Source organism: Cricetulus griseus, chromosome 3, assembly GCF_003668045.3.
Source record: "Cricetulus griseus strain 17A/GY chromosome 3, alternate assembly CriGri-PICRH-1.0, whole genome shotgun sequence".
In the NCBI taxonomy this organism is placed as follows: Eukaryota; Metazoa; Chordata; class Mammalia; order Rodentia; family Cricetidae; genus Cricetulus; species Cricetulus griseus.
This window is the reverse complement of record NC_048596.1, coordinates 190,697,015-190,719,843: the sequence shown is the minus strand read 5'-3', so window position 1 is coordinate 190,719,843 and position 22,829 is coordinate 190,697,015. Positions and strand designations below refer to the sequence as shown.

Sequence of the window (22,829 nt, the reverse complement as noted above, 5' to 3'; positions counted from 1 at the left end):
CACATGTAACTTGGGGTGTGCATTGAAATGGGAAATAGTTATAGGGTGGGTTTACTTGTCTCACAGTTCAAGGGGATACAGTCCATCATAGTAGGGAAAGCATGGTGGTAGGAATGTGAGGTCACATGACATCCAAGTCAAGAAGCAGAGTACCATGAATATTGGTGCTCAGTTCATTTTCTCATTTTTTTTTCAGTCTGGGACCCCAGGATTGTGCCACCCACATATAAAGGTGGGTCTTCTCACCTCAACTAACCTAATCTAGACACTCCACCACAGACATCTCCAGAGGCTGGTCTCATAGGTGATTCTAGATTCTGTTGACAATCAGTATTAACCATCCTGTATTTAAATATAATTCAAGTATCATACAGTTCATCCATTCATGGTATGTAGCTCAATGGTTTCTAGAACATTCACAGAGTTGTATGACAACCACTACCATTTACTGTAGAACATTTTTATCTCTCTAATAAGAAATCCTGTGCTTGTGAGCAGTCCCACTCCATTTTTCATAATCCTTCACCCCAGGGACTCCCTAATCCTCTTTCTAAGCAGCCCTCCTCCAGACTTGGGCTCCTGTTGGATGATGTCCAGGCAGTTACTCTGCCTGATGCCAAGCAGCAGGCTTATGTTGGTTGTCACTCTGCCCTACCTACACATTCCCTCTCTGGCCTTCTGAACGATTGGCAATGAGCCTGGGTCTAACCTAATAATATCTCGTGTATACACCCTTGGTAGCAAGCAGTGGCCAATGGTAATAACTATCTGCATACCAAATGACACTGCCTAAGGATACCTCCTCTGAGTCTGACCACCAAGTGAAGGAAGGGGCAAGTTATCCTTCCCTCCCACAGTGGGGAAGTTAACGATCCTTCCCCCAAGTTCAGAGTCAGGTTCTCTGTGTATCAAGGTCAGCTTTAATACATACAAGCTCTGTGATCTCCAGAAACTTTACCTTTGTAGGCTTCCATTCCTCATCTGTGTCACAGCTGTTGGCATGGTAACCACCACTCAGGGTCCTCATGAAGATTAAATAAATGTTAAGGCCTCCACAAAGTATGTGCTGATTCCTAATATAATTACTTAGCTTATTCTTTTGTTCAGTGAATTTATTCATTGCCATTTTTTTCCTACAATGTCTATGCTTTAGATTTCTCCAAGGTTCAAATGTCCTGAAAATTCAATTAACGGCAGAGTCTCTGGGCAGTGAAAACTCTCCAGAAGCACATTTTTGTGATCTTACAGATGAGTGTAATAGCTCTCTAGGTCTTTGGGTTACTGGAGAGTTTAACCAAGTTAATAATGAAGCATATCAAACGCTGTCTGGCACATCTAGAGTCTCCCAGCTATATTAATGGCCATAGTTATCCAGTCCTCTTCTCTACCACATGGCTGTGGGTCTCAGCTCTCTGGGGACATCTGGAGCCTACAACTATGTTAGGACTGTCAATCATCCCTTCCCCTGCCAGCTCTGTCCCTGGGTCATGCCACTCTCTTATGATTGCTTCCCCATCTTAATCTCTCTTTTATCCAGCTACTCTTTTGTCTCTGGGCATAGAAAAGCACCCTCGAAGCTCAGCATCTAGCCTTTCTTTCCACCCAGTCATGCCTTTAGACAGCCTGTGTCTGTTTGGAGCTAGTATTGGCTTTGAATGAAAGACACAAATATATTCAGTCGTGGCTATCTACATGGAGCTAAAGTGCAGGTTATGCATAATGAGAGATTCAGGACACATACATCAAATAAGTGACTCTGTTTAGGGAGTGACCTTCATGATACCACAGCAAAGAGAGAGATAAATGGAAGGGCACAATTAACATAATTGACTGAGAGGCAACCAGGCCAGAAGGCTGCAGAGACAATTTTTTCCCTGCCTTCAAGCAGAAGGGTGACATCATCATATAGACCAGCTCCAGTGAGCCATTCTGCAATGATGGGAGTATTCTAAACATACCCTGTCCAGTATGGTGACCACCAGCCACATGTGGCTTCAGAGTACCTGAAATAGCATTTTTAATGTAGCATAATTAAAACTTAAAGAGCCACCTATGATTCGTAGTGTCATATGGGAGACTACAGCCAGACTTTTGATGAAATCATGCTGCTAAATACTATACATGGTGCCTTCAGAAGAGAACTTATAAATATATTGAGGGGTGGGGAAATAGTTCAGGCTCTAAGATGCATACTGTTGGTAGTGCAAGGACCTGAGTTAGATCCCAAGAACCCAAGAGCCCATCCAATGAATCTGAGTGAAGTGACTTGCACTTAGAATTCCAGTGCTAGGGAGGCAGAGACAGAAGGATCCTTGGAGTTTGTTAGCCAGCTGGAATAGCTTACTTGATGAGGCCCAGGCTACTGAGAAACCCTATATTAAAATAAAATATAGGCAGTGCCTGAGAAATAACACTGAAATTTTTCTTCACTTTCCAAAAGCACACATGTTCTCAGATGCTCTCACCAACACTGGTACCCACACTCATGTGTACAATCTACAAACATGAGTATCCACATGCATGCACAAATATATACAGTTATTAAGATCTCAGGCAGCCCCTGTGAGCTGTTAACTGGCAAATGGGTAAAGTCCACTGTGATATAGTCTAGATACATAGCGTTTGGATGATTATTGGTGTTTTAGTTTTTTTTGAGAAAGGGTCTCATATAGCCTAAGTTGGCCTCATACATAACTACACAGCCAAGGCTGGCTTTCAACTGCAGATACCTTTACTTCTCAAGTGCTAGTGTTATACGTGTCTACTACGTGTTTTGTTTCTTAAAAAACTTTCTTCTTAAAAGATTTGTTGTTTTAAATTACATGTATCTATGTATCTGTGTGTAGGTACATTCATGTGAGAGCAGATACGATTGGAGGACAGGAGAGGGCATCAGATTCCCTAGAACTTTAATCATAGGTGGCTGTACCAGATTAGATGCTAGTGACTGAATTGGGGTCTTCTGTGAGAATAGAATGCAGCCTTAACTAATGAGCCACCTCTCTAGCCCCACTTTTTTCTTTTGAGACAGGGTCTTCGCCTTGGCCTGTAGACCAGGCTATCTGGAGCTTACTTTGGAGCCCAGGCTGACCTTGAATTCATGTTCCTCTGCCATTAGCTCCTATGTGTTGGGATTACAGGTCTTTACCATCAAGCCTCACTTCTGGCTCATGACAACTTTGTGATCACCTTGGGGTATGGCTGAACCTCACTCAACTGAGAATAAAATGGTGTCATACTTTCTCATAGCAACCATATTAATCAGAAGCCAACTCCAAGTCTGCCAGGCAGCAAAGGTGTCTGTGATTTGGATCCATTCACCAAACCTTATTTCCTCTTTCCTCTCCCATGTTTACTCTGGAACTTTCTCTCTGCCCCACCTGCCTTATTCATGCCTGTGATTTTGTTCACATTGTCCCTGCAGTGTGTGGTATTTTTGTGATACCCAACATCAACCAAATGATTTCTATTCTTTTAGAATTTACCAAGCACCACTTATTCTCATGTACGTGTGTGTGTGTGTGTGGTGTATGTTTGTGTTCACCTAGCTGTGTATACATGTCCCTGGAGATGTGTGTGCTTATGTGTTTATATGTGTGTGGAGGCCAAAGGTCAACATTGGGTACTTTCCTCAATCATTTGCACCTTATGAGACCGAGTTTCTCATTGAACCTGGAGCTCATTGATTTTCATAGACTATCTGGCTAATAACCTACAAGGAGTCTGCCCATCTCTACTTCTCCAGTGCTGGCATCACAGGCTTGTGCCATCATACCTGGCTTTTATGTGGGTACTGCATATATAAGCTAGGGTCCATATATATGCCTGTACAGCTGGAGCTTTACTTATGGAGATATATCCCTCTTCCCTTTTATGGCTACTAAAACCATCTCTGAGCATTTAGTTCATTCTTAACTTCGTTCTCTCTTGATTTCATACCCAGTTGCAGTTGAAATTGATAACTGGCAGTTGATTACTACTATTCTCTAATTACTTCATAGGTTTAAATTTTGCTAACAATTCAAGGACAGAAAAGAGGTTGCCTATGATTTGTGTAGCTGTGACAGCTGAAAATACTGTAAGTGCATAGTAGGTGCTTGTTTATTTACTTTTCTGGTCCATGTGACCAAATGACTGACAAATGTCACTTAAGGAGAGACGAGTTTATTCTGCCTCCATGGCAAGGAAGCATGGCTTCAGGAGCATAGTGTCTGGAGCATGAGGCATCTGGTCACACTGCACCCATAATCGGGAGGCAGAGATAGATGGATGCTGATGCTCAGCTCTGTTTCATTCAGTTCAGGATACCAGCCCATAGGCCGATGCTGCCATGTTGGGTGGGTGTTCTCTCTTCAGTCATGCCTTTCTGGAACTGCTCTCAGAGACACACCCAGAGGTTTGTTTCCATGGCGACTCCAAAGCTTATCTATGAAGACAAGCATCACAAGTGCCCAAGGGAGCAACAGCTACTTGGGTGACAAACACAGTTTTGTCCCCTTTCCAGCTTTAAACTGCAAGCTTAATTTTTTTCTCACAATATAAAACACAGCTGTACATTTAGCATCCAAAAGCAAATGGGAGACTACAGTGTCCCCTACTCTGCTTTGTGTATTAAATTTACAATAAAGTCCCAGACAGATGGCTAGAAAGAACCTTTAATCGTGTCTGATATTATTAAATCTTCTTGTCTGAGGGCTCAGAGAGCCCAAGAAAATTTTCTTTTAATCCCGTTGGGTTTTATATTCTATAAATTGAGTTACATAGCTGGTCTAAGAAGCAATTTTGTGTCAGCCCTTACCTAATGGGAGGAGGGAAATCATTACAGTTCACCCTGGAAGGTTCTCAAGCAATAAGCATGCTGTACTCCCTTTAAGCCCAGAAGAGCTGTGTGGGCTTGATAAATTTCGGCATTTGGCCCAACTGCAGCTCTAAACAGATGTCTGTAAATATTGTAGAAAAGAACCGTCAGAAAGTTGGTGGGTGTTGCTGATGAGTGGCTGTGGAGGCTTTGTTGGCAAACAGGCAGCCGCCGTCTGTCTCCCTTCTGTGGAGGACCAGCCTGTTACACTGATTACAGTTCCTTTGTTTGGCCGGTGACTGGATCATCTACTATAGTTTCTGTTGCTCTGGCTTCTCCTGGCTTCCCATCCACTTCCCTTTTCTCCTCTCCCCTTCCCCACTCCTGGGACAGAATATCATGTAATGTACTCCAGGCTGGCTTCAAACTCCTTATGGACCAAGATGACCTTGAACATCGAATTTTCCTGCCTCTGCCTCCTGGGTGCTGGATTTACAGGCATGCACCATCATTCCTGGTAAATGTGGTACTTTGTGTAGTAAATGTTGAGCAACTGAGTCACAACCTCAGTCCCACAGCTTCTTTTAAAACTGTGATCCTCTACTAGGAATAGTTTTTCCATCACCCTTGTCCTACCCAGTGACCCAGGGGACATATGACAATAACTAGAGACATTTTTCTTTTATTGCTGCTGTTGGCAATCCAATCAGTAGACTCAACATTGCTCAGGGCAGGTCCCCCAACTCACAATAAAAAATTATCCAGATCAAAACATAAATCAGGCCCTGGGTGAAAAACTTCTTTCTTTCTGCTTAGAAACCCTGTTTTAAAAAATAATATTTTTTATTTGAAGTTGAATTCTTTTTACATTTCATTTAATAATTTTTTCTCTCCTTCACTATATGTATGTATGTATGTATGTATGTATGTATGTATGTATATAGTATGTATAGATGCACAGATTAGAGGACAACTTGTGGGAGTTGGTTTACTCTTTTCAGTTTGTGAGTTCCAGGGACCATCAATGTTGGTGGCAAATACCTTTACCCACTGAGACAACTTGCTGGCTGCAGGGAAGCATCTTTGAAAAAGTATAGCTTGTTTATTTCTTCACTTACTCACCTATTTGCTCAGCAAATATTTATTATTAAACATAGAAAGTGTCCAGCTAGTCAGGTTTCTGTGTGGTGCTGGGCTCATTGACTCATCCATACAATATGCTGCTTACTGAGCATCCACTCTGTCAGCCACTAGAAGCCTAGGTGTAGGATCTTCCTCACATAGGGGTTACCTTTTAGTAGATGTAAGCCAAGAGTCAATGTACAAGCTGATCAATCATTGGTTAATACAACAGAGACCTCCAAACAGTGAGAAAGGAGTCAGTGACCAGGGCAGAGGTGACTTCCATGGAAGGCGGGGGCAGAGAAGGTCTCTCTGCATAGGTCACAGAAATAGTCATGAATAATGGGGAGAGTGTCTATTTAATACAGAGGAGGCAACTTCTTCAGAGAATCAAGGTGGGGAGGATGTGGGTGGTTTAAAGACCAGAAAACTGGAAGCTGCTGGAGTGTGGGCAGGGAGTGGGTAGGTGGATGCATAGAACATGAGAAAATGGTTGGGAGTACAGTGGATCAGGACTTGACTAATCTCAAGATTTAGACTGGGTTCCAGCTCTCTCTCTCTCTCTCTCTCTCTCTCTCTCTCTCTCTCTCTCTCTCTCTCTCTCTTGTGTGTGTGTGTGTGTGTGTGTGTGTGTGTGCATGTACACTCAGGAGAGTGTGTTGGGAGGGAGGATGTTTTAGTTACTGTGTTATTACTGTGAAGATGACCAAGACAACTCCTATGAAAGAAAGCATTTAACTGGGGCTTGGTTACATTTTCAGAGGTTTAGTCCATTGTCATCATAGCAGGGAGCATATCAGCATGCAGACACGTGTTGGAGAGATAGCTAAAAACTTCCTTAGGCAGAAAGACAGACAGACAGACAGAGAGATAGGTAGGTAGATACATAGAGAGAGATCCTAGGCCAAGTATGGGGTTTTGAAACCTCAAAGCCTGCCGCCTGACACCCCCCCCCGCCCTGTGGTGACACATTTCCTTCAAGAAGGGCACACCTCCTAATTCTTTTCAAATAGGGCCACTCACTGACTAAACATTCAAATATATGAGCCTAAGGCAACCATTCTTTTTTTTTTTTTTTTTGAGACAGGGTTTCTCTGACGGCCATTCTTATTCAAACAACCACAGAGTAGCCTGTACAGCTCAGACAAACAGAACAGAGTATGGGAATGGCAGGACACCTGAAGATTCAAGGACAAGTCCCAGAATTTCTAAGTTCCACGTCCACACATGACTCAGACAAGAGAGCTGCCAGCCATGACTTTCCTGCTGCTGGTTAGTGCTAGACCTTTTCCCAGCAACCTGGGTGGACCCAATCTTCTATCAAGTCCTGATGTTACTCCAGCAGTCCCCTAAACAGGGACAGTGATGGCAGGTCCAGCTGCCTTTTCTTAAACCCTGCCATGGAAGCACAGCTGCTCACTAGGAGGCTTGCTGGCTTGAAATCAGCCTGTCTTTATAATTCCTTGGTTGCACTGAACTCTTTTGGATCACATAACTGTCCAGGACTCTGATTAATAACTCCAGTTCCTCCTGACCTTGGCCCACCAGCAGACCCTCACAGTACTGAGAGTAAATGCAAGTTTCTTTCTGGCCCATCTTTGATGCCCTGTCCAGGCTTTCTTTGAACCATCCCTTCTTGACTTAGAATAGTTCACCTGTAAACTCTCTGAGATGTTCCGTTATCTCTTTGTTCCTGGGTCTGAAATTATTTTGCTTATGGATTTTACCTCCTTCAAGTACCTTTTCCAAGTATGCTACTCCAAGAGAGACCTCCTATCCCTTGAGCCACTCTACAGTGGGGACTTTCATTGGATATCACATTGTCTCAAAGAGTAAAATGGGGATCTTGGGAAATAAAAAACAACTTTTTATCCATAAAGCACAAATACACATACTTAACATATATACATATACATACACACATGCATGTGCACACACACACACACACACACACACACACACACACACACACACACATCATTAAAATTTCATGGAGGTGGAGAATGTCTGAAAAAGGTCCTTAGAGAGGCAATGATGCAAAGAGTTTGGCAAACACTTCTATGTGGGAACTAAGTGCCTCCCTCCCCCAATGTCCCCCTGCTACCACTTGAATCTGCAATGTCCCCCACAGGCTTGTATTCCAGATGTTTGTTCCCAGGCCAGTAATGCTATTTTAGGAGGCTAGGTCCATCTGGTAATTACTGGTCAATAGAGGTGGGCCCTGGCTCTGGCATTGCTCTCTGCTTCCTTGATCAATCTATGATATGATTAGCCAATCCCACACTCTTCCACCACCATGATCTGAGATGCTCTGCCATGTCTTCCCCTCCACAAAAGATGGAATGCTTCTGAAATGGTGTCCCTAAGTGACACTTTCATCCCAGGTTGTCAGGTAGTGTGGTCATTGTGATGAAAACATAGTTAACATATGCCCTCCTAGGAGCTTATTACAAGCGGCAAGTTTTCTGCCTGCCTTGCCTACTTTAGTATTTTCTGTTCCTTCAACCCTTGGATAAAAGCTTTGTAAAACCCAGGGATATTATCTATCTATTCTTCACTGTATCTTCAGCATCTCCCCTAAACTGTGCATACAATAATTATTCAGCAGAGTGTTTAGCAACTCTATCACTACCATGAACAAGGAATGGTGTCAAATTCTAGGAAAACTCCTTGGGCCATCTGGACCTCCTCTCAGTTTTTAAACCCTCAAAAGCTACCAGATTTGTGGGTCTCTGGGCACTGAGTTTAAACATAAGTCTTCTATGTGCCACAGGGGTGGGAGTTTGTCCTGATTATTCCTGTTTTTCTCTAGCATGCCACTATGAATACCATACGGATATCTGTTCATTAAATTGAAAAGATTTTCAATAAAATGATGACAAGAGGCTAACCATCTTGGCAATTACACAGGACAAAGAACACATTATCGTCTGATTTACTTTAAGCAATAAATTGAATCACAATGAGCATCTGCAATAGAAAAAGGTTGGGAAGGAAGGAAGCTGGAATATTAACTGCATTATCTTTCTCTGGAATGTGGGCATGCAGTTTGTTTTCTACTTATGCTAGGTTGATTTAGGAATGCCCTGTACTGAATATTGATTTCGGTTATCACAACAAACCAGGACTTTGGGTGGCTATTCTTTTGTTGTTGTTGTTGTTGTTGTAAAGGGTGTCCACAATACTTCAATATTAGGATGACATATATGGGTATAGTTCAAGTTCACTGGTCTAGGAACAGTTAATCTGAAGGCATGGTTATGCTTCACCCAATTCCATCACACATAAACTTCTAATTCACACAACTTAGTGTTTGCAACTTAGGTTGCAATGGTTTCTGTGACTCCCCAAAGTTTAAAACCACTTATTCCAGGGCCAAGGAGATGGCCCAGTAGACTATATGCTTGCTGTGCAAGCATAAGAATATGAGTTAGGAGCTGCAGCATCCATATATAAGTTGAGCATGATGGTGTCCATCTGTAACCCCAGTACTGGTGTTGGGAGAGGGAAGTGAGGCAGATCTGGGGAGCGCTGGCCAGAAGTCGAGCCTAAATTCCATTCTCCAAGTTCAGTAGGTGACTATCTCAAAATACAAAGTGGGGCATGATAGAGGAAAACAATTAATTTTGATGTCTGGCCATCACACATACATATAAGGATGAGTGTGCCACACATGTGTGCACATACTCACACACACACCCCTCATACACAAATACACATCCATCCATCAACTATTTCTTCCATATGACCTCATCCATGAAAATAATGCGAAACAAATGAACAACACAACTCATGCCAACTTAAGCATTTTCCAAGGCCTCATGACTGAGAGAGATCTGAAATATCACCCCAAACCCAGGCCACATGCTTCTTTTATTCTCACAAGAAACTGTCATGACTGACTTCCTATGTGCTCTACCCTTCTCTTGTCCTGAAGGATTTCTAGGATTTCATTGAAGACTTCCTCCCTCCTTGAGTGCCATATGAACCAAACCAACCAGTTCCTTCCTACTGTAGCATCCTTGAAGGTTATTTTGTTCACACTTCAAGAATGCATTCAAACACTAGAACTTTTGTCAGATCTGTCATCAACAACGACAACACCACAGCAGCAAAACTCCTAAATCAGTTCAACACCAGACCCAACACAATTTCAGTGTCCACAATGACAGCTGACAATGTCTCAAAGGAGCATAAACTGTCCAGTGTTTGCAAACAAATCATTTCCATCTATGAGCTACCTGGATCTTGATCTCTTATGTATCCATACAGTGACAATATTCATGACATTCTAACAATGTGCACACCCTTATGTAATCAAGGTGAACCGGATGTATCCATCCAAATTTGATGTCTTACCCAGGAATAAAGGGTTTATGTAGAAGTGCTGGAGGCACTTGGTTTGAAAGTCTCTTGGGAACTTGATGTGGTCCTTATACCTAAAGCACCATGACCCAAGTATGCCAAACCTGTGGGCCATGTGTGACCAAGGATAGCTATGAATGTGATCCAATGAAAATCATGCATGTACATAAATGCTATGAATTTTTTTGGTGATTTTCTTCTTGATGCTCAACTATATATTTCTTGAGTGTGAACCTGGTAGGTGACAATTTGATGTCAGAAGCTTGGGTTCACTACTTTAGACTTTTGCTTAAAACAAACTGGAGAAAATGGTTTTTGTAAAAGATTATCATGGATGCCCCAATTCCTAAAAATAAACCAAGAAGTTGCTTGCTTACCTCCTCCAGGGCCCATAAAGAATCCACCACAGGCTTGATCTTCTTCTGGTTGTACAGCCCAATGAGCTTCTCGACCACTCCCCGGATGAGGCCTGAGCGGCCCTGTTTGAAGAGCAGGTTGAGGAGTGAGAACCCTGCAATGACTTTGTTTTCTTCATACAGCTTGATGGGGTTCACTTTCTCCACCTGCCACCACTGCAATTAGAGAAGATTCTAGGTTACGAAGTCTGAAGACTGGGCTACAATGTGCAACATTGACTATATCATGAGCTATCATCTACTCCAAGGAAGCCAGGTTTGAAACTGGGTGGATTCTGGTGGACGAGCAAGCAGTCTTGGTGATTTGTCTTTTAAGCATCTATCTCTGGAACCACAGCAGTTGGCGCAGAGGATATACTAGACAGCAATGCTGTGAGACAGCTTTAGCTTGGAGAGAGAGAGAAAGAAGACTGGGCATTCCTTATTCCAAAATCTCCACTCTAAAAATGCTTCACAAGCCATATCTGTTTGAATACTAACATAATACCACAAAGGGACACTAAAAATACTGTCTACACTGGGAATGTAGCTCAGTTGGGACAGTGTTTGCCTAGTACATACAAAATTCTGGGTTTAAATTCTAGAAAAACATAGAGTGAGCATTGTGGAGGTGGATGCTTGTAATCCCAGAACTTTGGAAATAGAGACAGGAGGGAAATCCTTGTCACTGTCAGCTAAATAGTGACTTTCAGAAGGCACGGTAGAGGTGACCACCACGAATGCAAGAACATCTTTTAAATTTTTTTTTCTAAGAGGGTGAGTCAGGGAAGAGTAATGAAAAGGCTACTGGAAAGGTAGGTAGAAAGGAAGGGTAAGTTAAGAAGAGAGCACAGCACAGATTGATAAATCCAAGTGTAAATGGCTCTTGTGTGGGTTCAGCATTTGATATGTGACAAGGATTTTATGGTCAGATGTACTGCTCCTCTTGAGCTGTCTCATCCCCAGCACTGCTAAATGTGATTCAGTGAAGAATTCCATGTATGTGGCTATGGGTGTAGTTCAGTTTGTAGACTGTATGCCTAGTATGCAGGAACCCTGGTTTTGCTCTCCAGCACCACATAAAATTAGATATGGTGGCACCTGCCTAAGGGCTTCCTGTTTATTTGCAAACTGTTTTCCCTTACTTTTGCTCTCCTAGCATGTGTATCCCCAAAATAAAAATTCACAATCTTGGGCCCCAGAATTAAGCTTGCTACCTACACATCTGTAGGACCTCAGTGAATGTTTGTGTAATGCAAGCCAGCTGATGTTACAGCCACTGCACAGCTGTGACGAATAGCTCTAGAGATGGCTCAGTGCCTCAGTGCCGGGAAGTGCTTGTCACAAGGACTGACAACCTGAGTTTTATCCTTGGGACCTACATGGTGAAGGTAGAGAAGTGACTTCTGCAAGTTGTCCTCTGACCTCTTCACACAAACCATGCCAGATGTACACACACACACACACACACAAAAAAAATATTTAACAAGTATAGTTAAAATCTTCTTTTAAATGTCTAGAGCTGAGTGTCATTTGCTAGTTGTGTAACTAGTCAATTCACCTAACCTCTCTGTGTTCAGTTTCCTTATTATAACCTGGGGAGAGGGAGGTTGCCATAGAAAGCAAATGTGCTCATATAAGATCTATGCCATTACATTCATGTGAATATATCCCATGCTCCATATGTATAAATAAATTTAATTGTCCTTTTAATCTGAAAGCCATGTTTGAGATTTATTGAGCAAGAAGCAAGAGCTTGGAATTTGGCTGCTCCCTAAATGTTAACTTCATCTGTAAGAATCACCCTTGTAACTTTGGGAGCCTATCCCACATAGAGGGATACTCCCTGATCCTAGAAACACGGGATAGGCCTAGGCCCTATCCCAAAGGATATGACAGACTTGAAGGACCCCCTATAGAAGGCCTCACCCTCCCTGGGGAGAAGAAATGGTATGGGATAGGTAGGGTGTTAGTTGGGGGGCAGGAGAGGAGGGGAAGGAGAGGGAACTGGAATTGACATGTAAAACAATCTTGTTTCTAATTCAAATAAAAAATTAAAAAAAAAAAGCTGGGTGTTGGTGGCACATGCCTTAATCCCAGCACTTGGGAGGCAGAAGCAGGTGGATCTCTGTGAGTTTGAGGCCAGCCTGATCTCCAGATCGAGTGCCAGGATAGGCTCCAAAGCTACACAGAGAAACCCTGTCTCGGGAAAAAAAAAAGAATCACTCTTGTAATGGCCCAAGATCGAACAGCAAGTCTGACAAAGTATAAAGAATTCACTCAGCTGAAATCTTAAGATGGAGCATAATTAAGATATCAGAGTGAGAACTCTCTATAAGATTCTAAATGTGCCTTTCTTGATTGCATAGGATATTTTTTCCTGGAGAAAAGCCATCAATGCACTTCTCAGAAAACCTTCTCTTCAATTTACTTCTAACCAATCAGCTTGCATGGTCCTGGGCCTCTGGGCTTTTATTCATGACCTTCAGCTCCAGAGCACAAAGGTACTCATCTGAGGAAGAGTCTCCATCCTGGCTGTGTTGTTATAAATACCTCCTCTAGCATGGGCACACTGTAATTATTTCATTAGTACTGAGTGTTGGGATTGGGCATTAAGGGTGAGAAAAGGGAAAACATTTCTTACGGTTGTATGTAATTTGGGACCAGCACAATTCCTTATAGCAGTCTTTCAGCGTCATGCAAATTGTATCCACAGCAACAAAACAGCTATTAGTGGTACAAAGCCTGTCTGCAGGGACAGACAGTAGATAGCATCCTTCCGGAGGCTCTATCCTTGTTCCTACAGGCACTGAAGTTCAAATGACTCCTGGACTTCACTTTTATTAAAATCCCGTATGCAAACAATGCAAAAAATGAGTCCTTTAATTTCTGATCTCACATACAGAAGGAATACTGTCATCCCCCAATTCAGCAGATGTTCTTTGAGGGTAAAATTTGGGCTGTCCAGATAAATATTCCTGGCATTTTTAATACTTGACAGCCTCCAAAATCATCTTGGAGTCAAATCCCTGGGTAAGTGGGGGAATTTCTAGACTGGGCTAACTGAGATGGGAAAACCCTTCCAAAATGTGACCAATACAACTCCATTGTGATATATGGAGAGTGAATTCTAGTGTCTGTTCCCTGGCTCTGTCACCACCCTGTTCACAATGCCTCTACCTCATCCTGCCTCCTTCCAGAATCCCTTTGAGGTTGGATGGGCATTCACAATCCAGTTATTAACACATTTCCTTATTGTTGGGTATATCTCCTTAATAGAATGTAGGAGCCACAAGGGTCCTAAACACTTCTGTCCCATCCATGGTGATACCTTGATATCTTGGAATTCTACCCACAGTAGAGGCTCAGGAAATGCCTGTGTGGTAATGCTTATCATTATTGAGCATACTCCTCTGAGAGAAACAACTACCATTTTCATCCCTGACATTCCCTCAGAGAAGGAGAGGGTAGAGGGGATCATTAGGTCCTCACTTGAAATTGCAGATTACAGGCCATTTGTAATGCAATTTTGCCCTAATTGCATGGGGTCTAGCTGTATCAGAAGGTAATAGACAAACATGATCTTGGGAAGGCTAAAGGAAGGGGCTCCATTTATGTGGCCACGGGGAAGCCATCATCTAGCTGGTTATGAATTTCCCAGTGCAGCTGCTTTAGGGTCAGCTAAAGCACTCCCACCATTAATTACTCACCCACACTCCATTTGTAAGGGCAATAATGTTAGTGGTTCCTCTGGGTGAACTCTGATGGAATCATACTTTGGTTTCTTGTGAGAACCTTATGTGGGGGTGTCATTTACATCTCCACAGGGAAGAAATTCTTGCAACACTTATCTGGTGAATTGGCTGCACCAGAGACTGGGAGCATGAGGACAGAAGTTGAACAGTTGTGAGAAATAGTGGTCCCTTGCTCTAGTGGGTGGGGTAACAATCCCAACCCAGCTTAATGCCAACACATACAGACAGCTCTGAGCAGCTGCAGTGAGGGAGAACACCCCTCAATGTCAGACAAAGTCATCACACACTCAGAAATTATTCAAGTTAGGAGTTTCCCATTCCCATCTCCAACACAGTAGGATGGGGACACAGAAATCTACTGTGCCCCCAGAATCCTGGCCAGAAAATGGTCAAAATAAAAGACTGTTTACTATAGGGAACAATTCCAGTCCAGTAAATCTACGTTCACTTGTAACAGATAGTTGAACCAATCTCTACTGGAATAAAAAGGAAGCTTTTCAAAATTTTACTGACACCACCAACTTTCAAGTCCTCATCCGGCCTGTGTGCAGTTAGCAAGGTATGGAAATGGGATTTATTAGAATGCACAATGCAGATGACAGGCTAGCAATTGACCAATGTCTTTTTTGTTGTTGTTGTTTTTGTTTTTGCTTTTCCAGAGACAGGGTTTCTCTGTGTAGCCATGGATGCCCTAGAACTTACTATGTGGATCAGGTGGGCCTCAAACGCAGAGATCTGCCTGCCTCCACCACTGGGATTAAAGGTATGTGCCACCACTGCTTGGTGACCTATGTTTTTAGATGGAGCTCACAACATGCAAATGAATGTTAACCACCAGCTCACAGACAGGCACAGATACTTACTGACTTTGCAAAACTGAAGAAGCTCTTGGTCTCTCCAGTAACCATGTTGGATGATCCTGCAAACGAAAGATTCCCAAGTCAAGTAACTGTTCATTAAAATCAAGATATCTTTTTTTTAAATCTTGAAATATTTGTATTTGAATTAGAAACAAGATTGTTTTACATGTCAATCCCAGTTCCCTCTCCCTCCCCTCCTCTCCTACCACCCACCCCCAACTAAAACTCTACCTATCATATATCCTTTCTGTTGCCCAGGGAGGGTGAGGCCTTCCATAGGGTGTCATCAGAATCTATCGTATCCTTCAGGATAGGGCCTAGGCCCACCCCTGTGTGTCTTGGCTCAGAGAGTATCCCTCTATGTGGATTGGGCTCCCAAAGTCCACACCTATGCTAGGGATAAGTACTGAACTACTACAGGAGGTCCCATAGATTTCCGAGGTCTCCTCACTGAAACCCACATTCCTGGGGGCTGGATCAGTCCCATTCTGGTATCCCAGCTATCAGTCTGAGGACCAAGAGCTCCCTGTTGTTCAGGTCAGCTGTTTCTGTGGGTTTCACCAGCCTGGTCCAAGATATCTTCTTATGGAAGAAGAGTGGCAGGTGTTTCATTTGTACACAAGTGGCAAAAGCTTACAAAAACATGCTTCAGTCTTGGAAAAAGTAGAAGTGTTAGGGTGGGGCACAAAGTGGAACATTTGGCTAGGTGTCATCAACTCTTAGAGGAAGGGAGATTTCTCATGGTGGTTGTTTCATTCCTTTGGAAAACCAGGCATGTAGCAAAAGGTGATTCATTAGTCCAATGTTTTAATAATATGGGACATTTTGGTTATGTTGATTGAAAATAAGAAGTGAACTTCTGTAGGAAAGCAGTACATAGATCCAAATTTGATTTACTAGCAAGTGAGGGACTTAGGACTCTGACACGGGCTGGGTACTGAAGGGTAGGAGAAAAACTTGGATGCATACAAAAAATGAGATACAGGAAAGATGGAGGAGATAACAGTAATTTCAGAGATCCAAGGAATGTGTGACTATTTGTCAGATCCAAAAGGTTCTAGGCAGAGAAGTTAAGAAACAAAACAAAACAAAACCTAAAACTTTAGGTAAAAGAATATTGGAAACCGTGTGATGACAACTGGGCCAAGTGACACTCAGATACCAGATGGAGGGAAAGATGAGATGAGATGCTCAGAGGGAAATGACCCCTGTGTAGGGTTTCCAACGGGGATGTGGTGAGAAGAAGAAACTCTTGACAATAGAGAGAACATCCTGAGGCACAGCCCCTCTCAACAGACATTCCCCATTTGGAATCATAATTTTTCTTAGAGAACAGTCATTTACTTTAAAAATTGCATATTTTAGAATTAACCATTTGATCTGGCTAAACTCTTTCCCAATCAGTTAACCATTCCTTTATCTTTGATGGGGTAATGAGTCCCAGGAATCATAGTGTCAGGCTTCCATTACATAGTAACCAAGTGATCAATGTAATTACTTGGATAATTGAGAGATAATCAAGTTGAAGTTCACCCAAATGACATGATGGAATTGAGGCAAAAATATAACTCCTGGCTAATGAAAAGGAAGGATGAATAAATTGTCCATCTGCCTTCTGTTAGTCACATCCGATGTTCTTATAATGATATTGACCCTTGTAGGTTTTTCCATTGATAATATTAGCTAATTATTTACTTCTTGGGAAATAGGTGGTCAGGATAGAAATGACCAGAGCATGTCAGCAAAGGAGTGTTGCTCACCTGCTTGGTGAGCTCAGTTCTTTTGTAATAATGATCTGATGAGGAGAAGATATTTATAATCCCCAAAAATCACTTTTATAAAGAGAATTTACTTCATTTTTTCCTTCTGAAATACTCAGATTTAAGGCTCATTTCTGATGCAAGGACAGGACAGAGAGGTTTAAGGAATCTCAAACATCAGATACCCCAAAACTCTGATTTGGAAGATGGCCTCTGGCTTTCTATACACCTTTTGGAATTTGTGGAGACCAAAGTTTAAATTTGTTTGTGTGTGTGTGTGTGTGTGTGTGTGTGTGTGTGTGTGTGTGTGTGTGACAAGAAGGTCAGGCACTAAAGTTTCATTTTGATAGAGAAAATTTGCTTCTAATCTTCATAACTTTCCTGTACACTCAAGAACATAGTAGATATGGCCAGGCATGGTGGCTCACACTTATAATCCTATCACTGAAGAGGCTGAGGCAGTAGGATTATGAGTGCAAGGCAAGCCAGGGCTATTCAAACAAAACAAAACATTTAAAAATGACAGTGTATGGGATAGGGCAGTAGGCAATAAGTTAGTTAGTTTTATAATTTATGACAACAGTATCAATATAATAAGCATACTAAAAAATCCCGACACTCCAAGTTTGTCCTTTACCCAGGATATTAACACTTTTCACCTTGAAGACTGTGGTAAGCATAGTGGGGTGTTTTCTGATGTTTTTCATCTTAGCCCATTGTGTATGCACTCACCATATAAAATGTAGGTCCCCAGAGGTTTGAGGAGACTGAGCCCCTTGCCAGTGTTGTCCCCACACAGGCAGTCCAAAACAATGTCCACACCTTCAGCAGAGATCCTGCACAGAAAGAGACGAGGCAAAATAATGTAACTGGTCAGGAACCAAACTCTTGAGTCTTTGTTTTCCATGTCATATCATCTAGTGTCCAGAATAAAACGAGTGAACACTCTAGGGCCATCTGTTTAACTACTGTCATCCCTGACTTCCTGAAGATGCCTTCGATAAGTCCTCTGTAAGATGAAAATACCTCAAGTTAAATTTTTGTTGAATTCATCTAACCTGATATCTGACATAGCTAAGCAGTGCAATACATTGTAGCATGCCAAAGATTTACCCCCATGTTCACATGGCTGCTTTGACACTGCCCCACCTCTAGCATCACAGAATATTATAAGACACTTTGGTAGCCCAGGAAGAACTCAAAATCAATATCTGAAATATAATGTCTATGGATGTCACTGCTTAAAAAAATGTCCTGGACCAAACCACCATGAGTCAGGCACTATCTGTACAAGTATTTCACAAAGTTTGGACAGCAAAATATCTCTCCAAAGAAAAACTCTGGAGTAGAATAATGAAGAGGAAATTGTAGTCAGAAGGTTGGTCCCATTAACCTTCCCTCACAAAAGGAAGAAGGTTGGCCAGCCACTTGCCTGAGATTCTAGCTGCTCCCTTCCATCTGAGACATTGTCTTTGTGGTGCTACAGTATTTAGGAGACTTAATATTGACTGGGGTGGGAACTGCAGAGTTCCAAATTTTGTGTGTTGCCATGTATGGTAGGGTAGGCTTTTTGATGATATGGATGCCTGAATACTACCATGTTTTAGAAGTAATGGCTTACCAAAGTGCCTGTAAGTAAACTCCCTCCACAAAAAAAATTAAACTCTTGGTTTACCAATCAGACATGGATAGGATTTATTTCTTTAGTCTTTCACCTATCTTGGTGAATGAGCATTCCTGTACATTGCTCCTCATGAGGGGTTATGCAATTTGTGGTTTTGTTGAATTCTAACATTAAAGCATGGTGGTCTGATAAAATACAGGGGGTTATTCCAATTTTTTGTACCTATTGATGTTTGCTATATTGCCGAGTATGTGGACAGTTTTAGAGAAGGTTCCATGTGGTGCTGAGAAGGTATATTCTTTTGTGTTTGGAAGAAGTGTTCTATAGATGTCTGTTGAACCCAATTGGGTCATAACTTCTATTAGTTCCTTTGTTTCTTTGTTAAGTTTTTGTCTGGTGGTCCTGTCTAGTGGTGAGAGGGGGTGTTGAAGTCTCCCACTATAAGTGTGTGAGGTTTTATTGTGATTTGAGTTTTACTAATGTTTCTTTTATGAATGTGGAAGCCTTTGTATTTAGGGCACAGATGTTCAGAATTGAGGCTTCATCTTGATGGATTCCTGTGATGAATATGAAATGATCTTCTGCATCTCTTTTGATTGACTTTAGTTTAAAGTCTAATTTGTTAGATATTAGGATTGCTATACCTGCTTCTTTCTTGGGCTCATTTGATTAGAAAATATTTTCCCAACCCTTAACTCTGAGGTACTGTCTGTCTTTGAAGTTGAGGTTTGTTTTTTTGTATGAAGCAGAAGGATGGATTCTGTCTTATCCATAACAGATAAGGAATTTAAATAGATCTATAACCCCCAATGAAATAGAAGCAGTCATCAAAAGCCTCCCAACCGAAAAAAAGGACCAGGGCCAGATGGCTTCAGTGCAGAATTCTACCAGAAATTCAAAGAACAGCTTACACCATTTCTCCTCAAAGTATTCCACACAATAGAAGCAGAAGGGTCATTGCCAAACTCTTTTTATGAGGCTACAATTACTTTGGCACCCAACCACACAAACACATAACTAAGAAAGAGAACTACAGACCAATATCCCTCATAAACATTGATTCAAAAATACTCAATAAAATACTGGCAAATTGAATCCAAGAACACATTTGAAAAATAATCCACCATGATCAAGTAAGCTTCATCCCAAGCATGCAGGGATGGTTCAACATACAAAAATCCACCAATGTAATCTACCATATAAACAAAAAGAAAAAGAAAAATCACATGATCATCTCACTAGACGCTGAAAAAGCCTTTGACAAAATCCAACATGCCTTCATGATAAAGTTCTTGGAGAGATCAGGAATAACAAGAACACACCTAAACATAATAAAAGCAATATACAGTAAACCAACAGCCAACATCAAACAGAAACTCAAGGCGATTCCTCTAAAATCAGGAACAAGATAAGGCTGTCCACTCTCTCCATATCTCTTCAATATTGTATTTGAACTTCTACCTAGAGCAATTAGACAACAAAAGGAGATCAAGGGGATACAAATTGGAAAAGAAGAAGTCAAACTTTCACTATTTGCAGATGATATGATAGTTTACATAAGTGACCTGAAAAACTCCACCATCGAACTCCTACAGCTGATAAACACCTTCAGCAAAGTGGCAGGATACAAGATTAACTCAAAAAACTTAACAGCCCTATTATATACAGATGATAAATGGGCTGAGAAAGAATTCAAAGAAACATCGGTCTTTACAATAGCCACAAACAACATAACATACCTTGAGGTAATGCTAACCAAACAAGTGAAAGACCTTTATAACAAGAACTTTGAGTCTTTAAAGAAAGAAATTAATTCTGGAAATTTCCATTTCCAGAAAATGGAAAGATCTCCCATGCTCTTGGATAGGTAGGATCAACATAGTAAAAATGGCAATCTTGCCAAAAGCAATCTACAGATTCAATGCAATCCCCATCAAAATCCTAGTACAATTCTTCACAGACCTTGAAAGAACAATACTCAACTTTATATGGAAAAACAAAAGACCCAGGATAGCCAAAACTACCCTGTACAATAAAGGAACTTCCAGAGGCATCACCATCCCTGATTTCAAGCCTATTATAGAGCTATAGTCCTGAAAACAGCATGGTATTGGCACAAAAATAGACAGGTAGACCAATGGAATTGAATTGAAAACCCTGATATTGACCCACACACCTACAAACACCTGTTTTTGGCAAAGAGGCTAAAATTATACAATGGAAAGAAAGCATTTTCAACAAAAGGTGCTGGCATAACTGGATGCTGGCATGTAGAAGACTGCAGATAGATCCATGTCTATCGCCATGCACAAAACATAAGTCCAAATGGATCAAAGACCTCAACATAAATCCAGCCAACTGAACCTCTTAGAACAGAAAGTGGGAGGTACCCTCGAACAAATTGGAACAGAAGACAGGGGGAGAGGAGAACATGAGGGAGCAGGAAGATTGAGTCGGGGGAAGAATAGAGGAGAGCAAGAAAAGAATACTATAATAGAGGGAGCCATTATAGTTTTAAAGAGAAATCTGGCACTAGGGAAATTGCCAGAGATTTACAAGGATGACACCAACAATCTAAGCAATAGTGGAGAGGCTACCTTAAATGCCCTTCCCCTATAATGAGATTGATGACTACCTTATATGCCATCCTAGAGCATTCATCCAGTAGCTGATGGAAGCAGAAGCAGACACCCACAGCTAAACACCAAGCTGAACTCCTGAAATCCAGTTGCAGAGAGGGAAGAGTGATGAGCAAAGGGTCAAAACAAGGCTGGAGAAACCCACAAAAACAGCTGACCTGAACAAAGGGGAGCTTATGGACTCCAGATTGATAGCTGGGAATCCAGCATAAGACCTATCCAGACACCCTTAAAGTGGGTGTCAGCTAGGAAGCCTGAACAATCTATGGGGCCTCTGGTAATGGATCAGTATTTACCCTAGTACATAAATGAACTTTAGGAGCCCTCTCCTCCTACAGGGATACTTTCTCAGCCTAGACACACAGAGAAGGGCCTAGACCCTGCTCCAAATGATAAGACAGACTTTGAAGATCCCCCATGGAGGGCCTTACCCTCCCTGGGGTGCAGAAAGGGGATGGGATAAAGGGTTTGTGGGGGGCAGGGAAGGAGGGGAGGAGAGGGAACCGGGATTGACATGTAAAACAAGCTTGTTTCTAATTTAAATTTAAAAAAGAAATAAATTTTACATTTTTGAGTTAGAGTGATAGTTTGGCAGGTAAACGTGCCAATCATCAAACCTGACAAGCTGAGTTCAAGCCCAGTGAGTCACATGGTGGGAGGAGAGAACTGACTTCCTCTACAAGTTATCCTCTGACCTCCACACACAGAGTATGGCACACACCCTCCATTAATAAATAAATAACAAATAAATACATGTAATAAAATTTTCCACATGCAATACCTGCATTTATTTATAAGTTACAGTATGATATTTTGGCACATGCACACAAATCAGAATGAGCAAAGAAATCCAGGTAATTAGCACACCCCCTCATCTCAACCACTACTTATTCCAAGGTTGCTTAACTGGAAGCTGTTTGCTCACCCCCCCCCATGGGTGATGGACAGAGAGGTTACACATTGCCATGATATGGGGGATATGGCAGGCAGCTGTTAACTACATCTAGTACATACCATTGCAAGGGATGGCCTCCAAACACAGAATGACTCCAAGTGTACACAGTGTTAAGAATAAAGAGCCCTGATCTAGCCTGTTCCTGCCACCTCAGCATCTCACACAGCCACAGCCTTCAAGTTGGGTGGCTTGGTTCCCTCACTGACCCAGGGGTGAGTCACCCCAATTGCCTTAGGGAGCATGTGCACAGATGATAGAAAGTTTAAACTCTGAAAGCAGGCCATGTGTGGCAAGTCCCAGTGCATGTAAGTCTGTAAACACTATTTAAACCTTCTGTACCTTGGCTTCTCCCTAAAGAAATAAGAACAGTGTCCACATCATCAAATTTGCAAAGGCCTAAAATAAACGAGCTTCCATGTGTGCTTTGGGCTTTCAGTCAGACATCACTTCCGTACGTTCCCAAATGCCCTGGCTGTCTCTATTTGGTGTTGATGCCACTGCTTATCACATTAACTGTGACTAATAGTTTTGACATTTTAGGACAAAGGGATACGTG

General features: G+C 41.9%; 1 protein-coding gene across 1 annotated transcript in view; it reads right to left on the bottom strand.

Annotated features, from left to right (window-relative positions):
- The window catches only part of Vat1l (vesicle amine transport 1 like), a 165,373-nt gene that overhangs the window by 64,278 nt on the left and 78,266 nt on the right, over positions 1 to 22,829 (bottom strand). The window contains exons 5-7 of the mRNA XM_027406076.2: positions 17,788 to 17,891; positions 15,299 to 15,354; positions 10,663 to 10,857 (exon numbers count right to left, since the gene is read on the bottom strand). Coding sequence (XP_027261877.1) covers positions 10,663 to 10,857; positions 15,299 to 15,354; positions 17,788 to 17,891 — 355 coding nt within the window. The remainder of the gene's footprint in view (positions 1 to 10,662; positions 10,858 to 15,298; positions 15,355 to 17,787; positions 17,892 to 22,829) is intronic.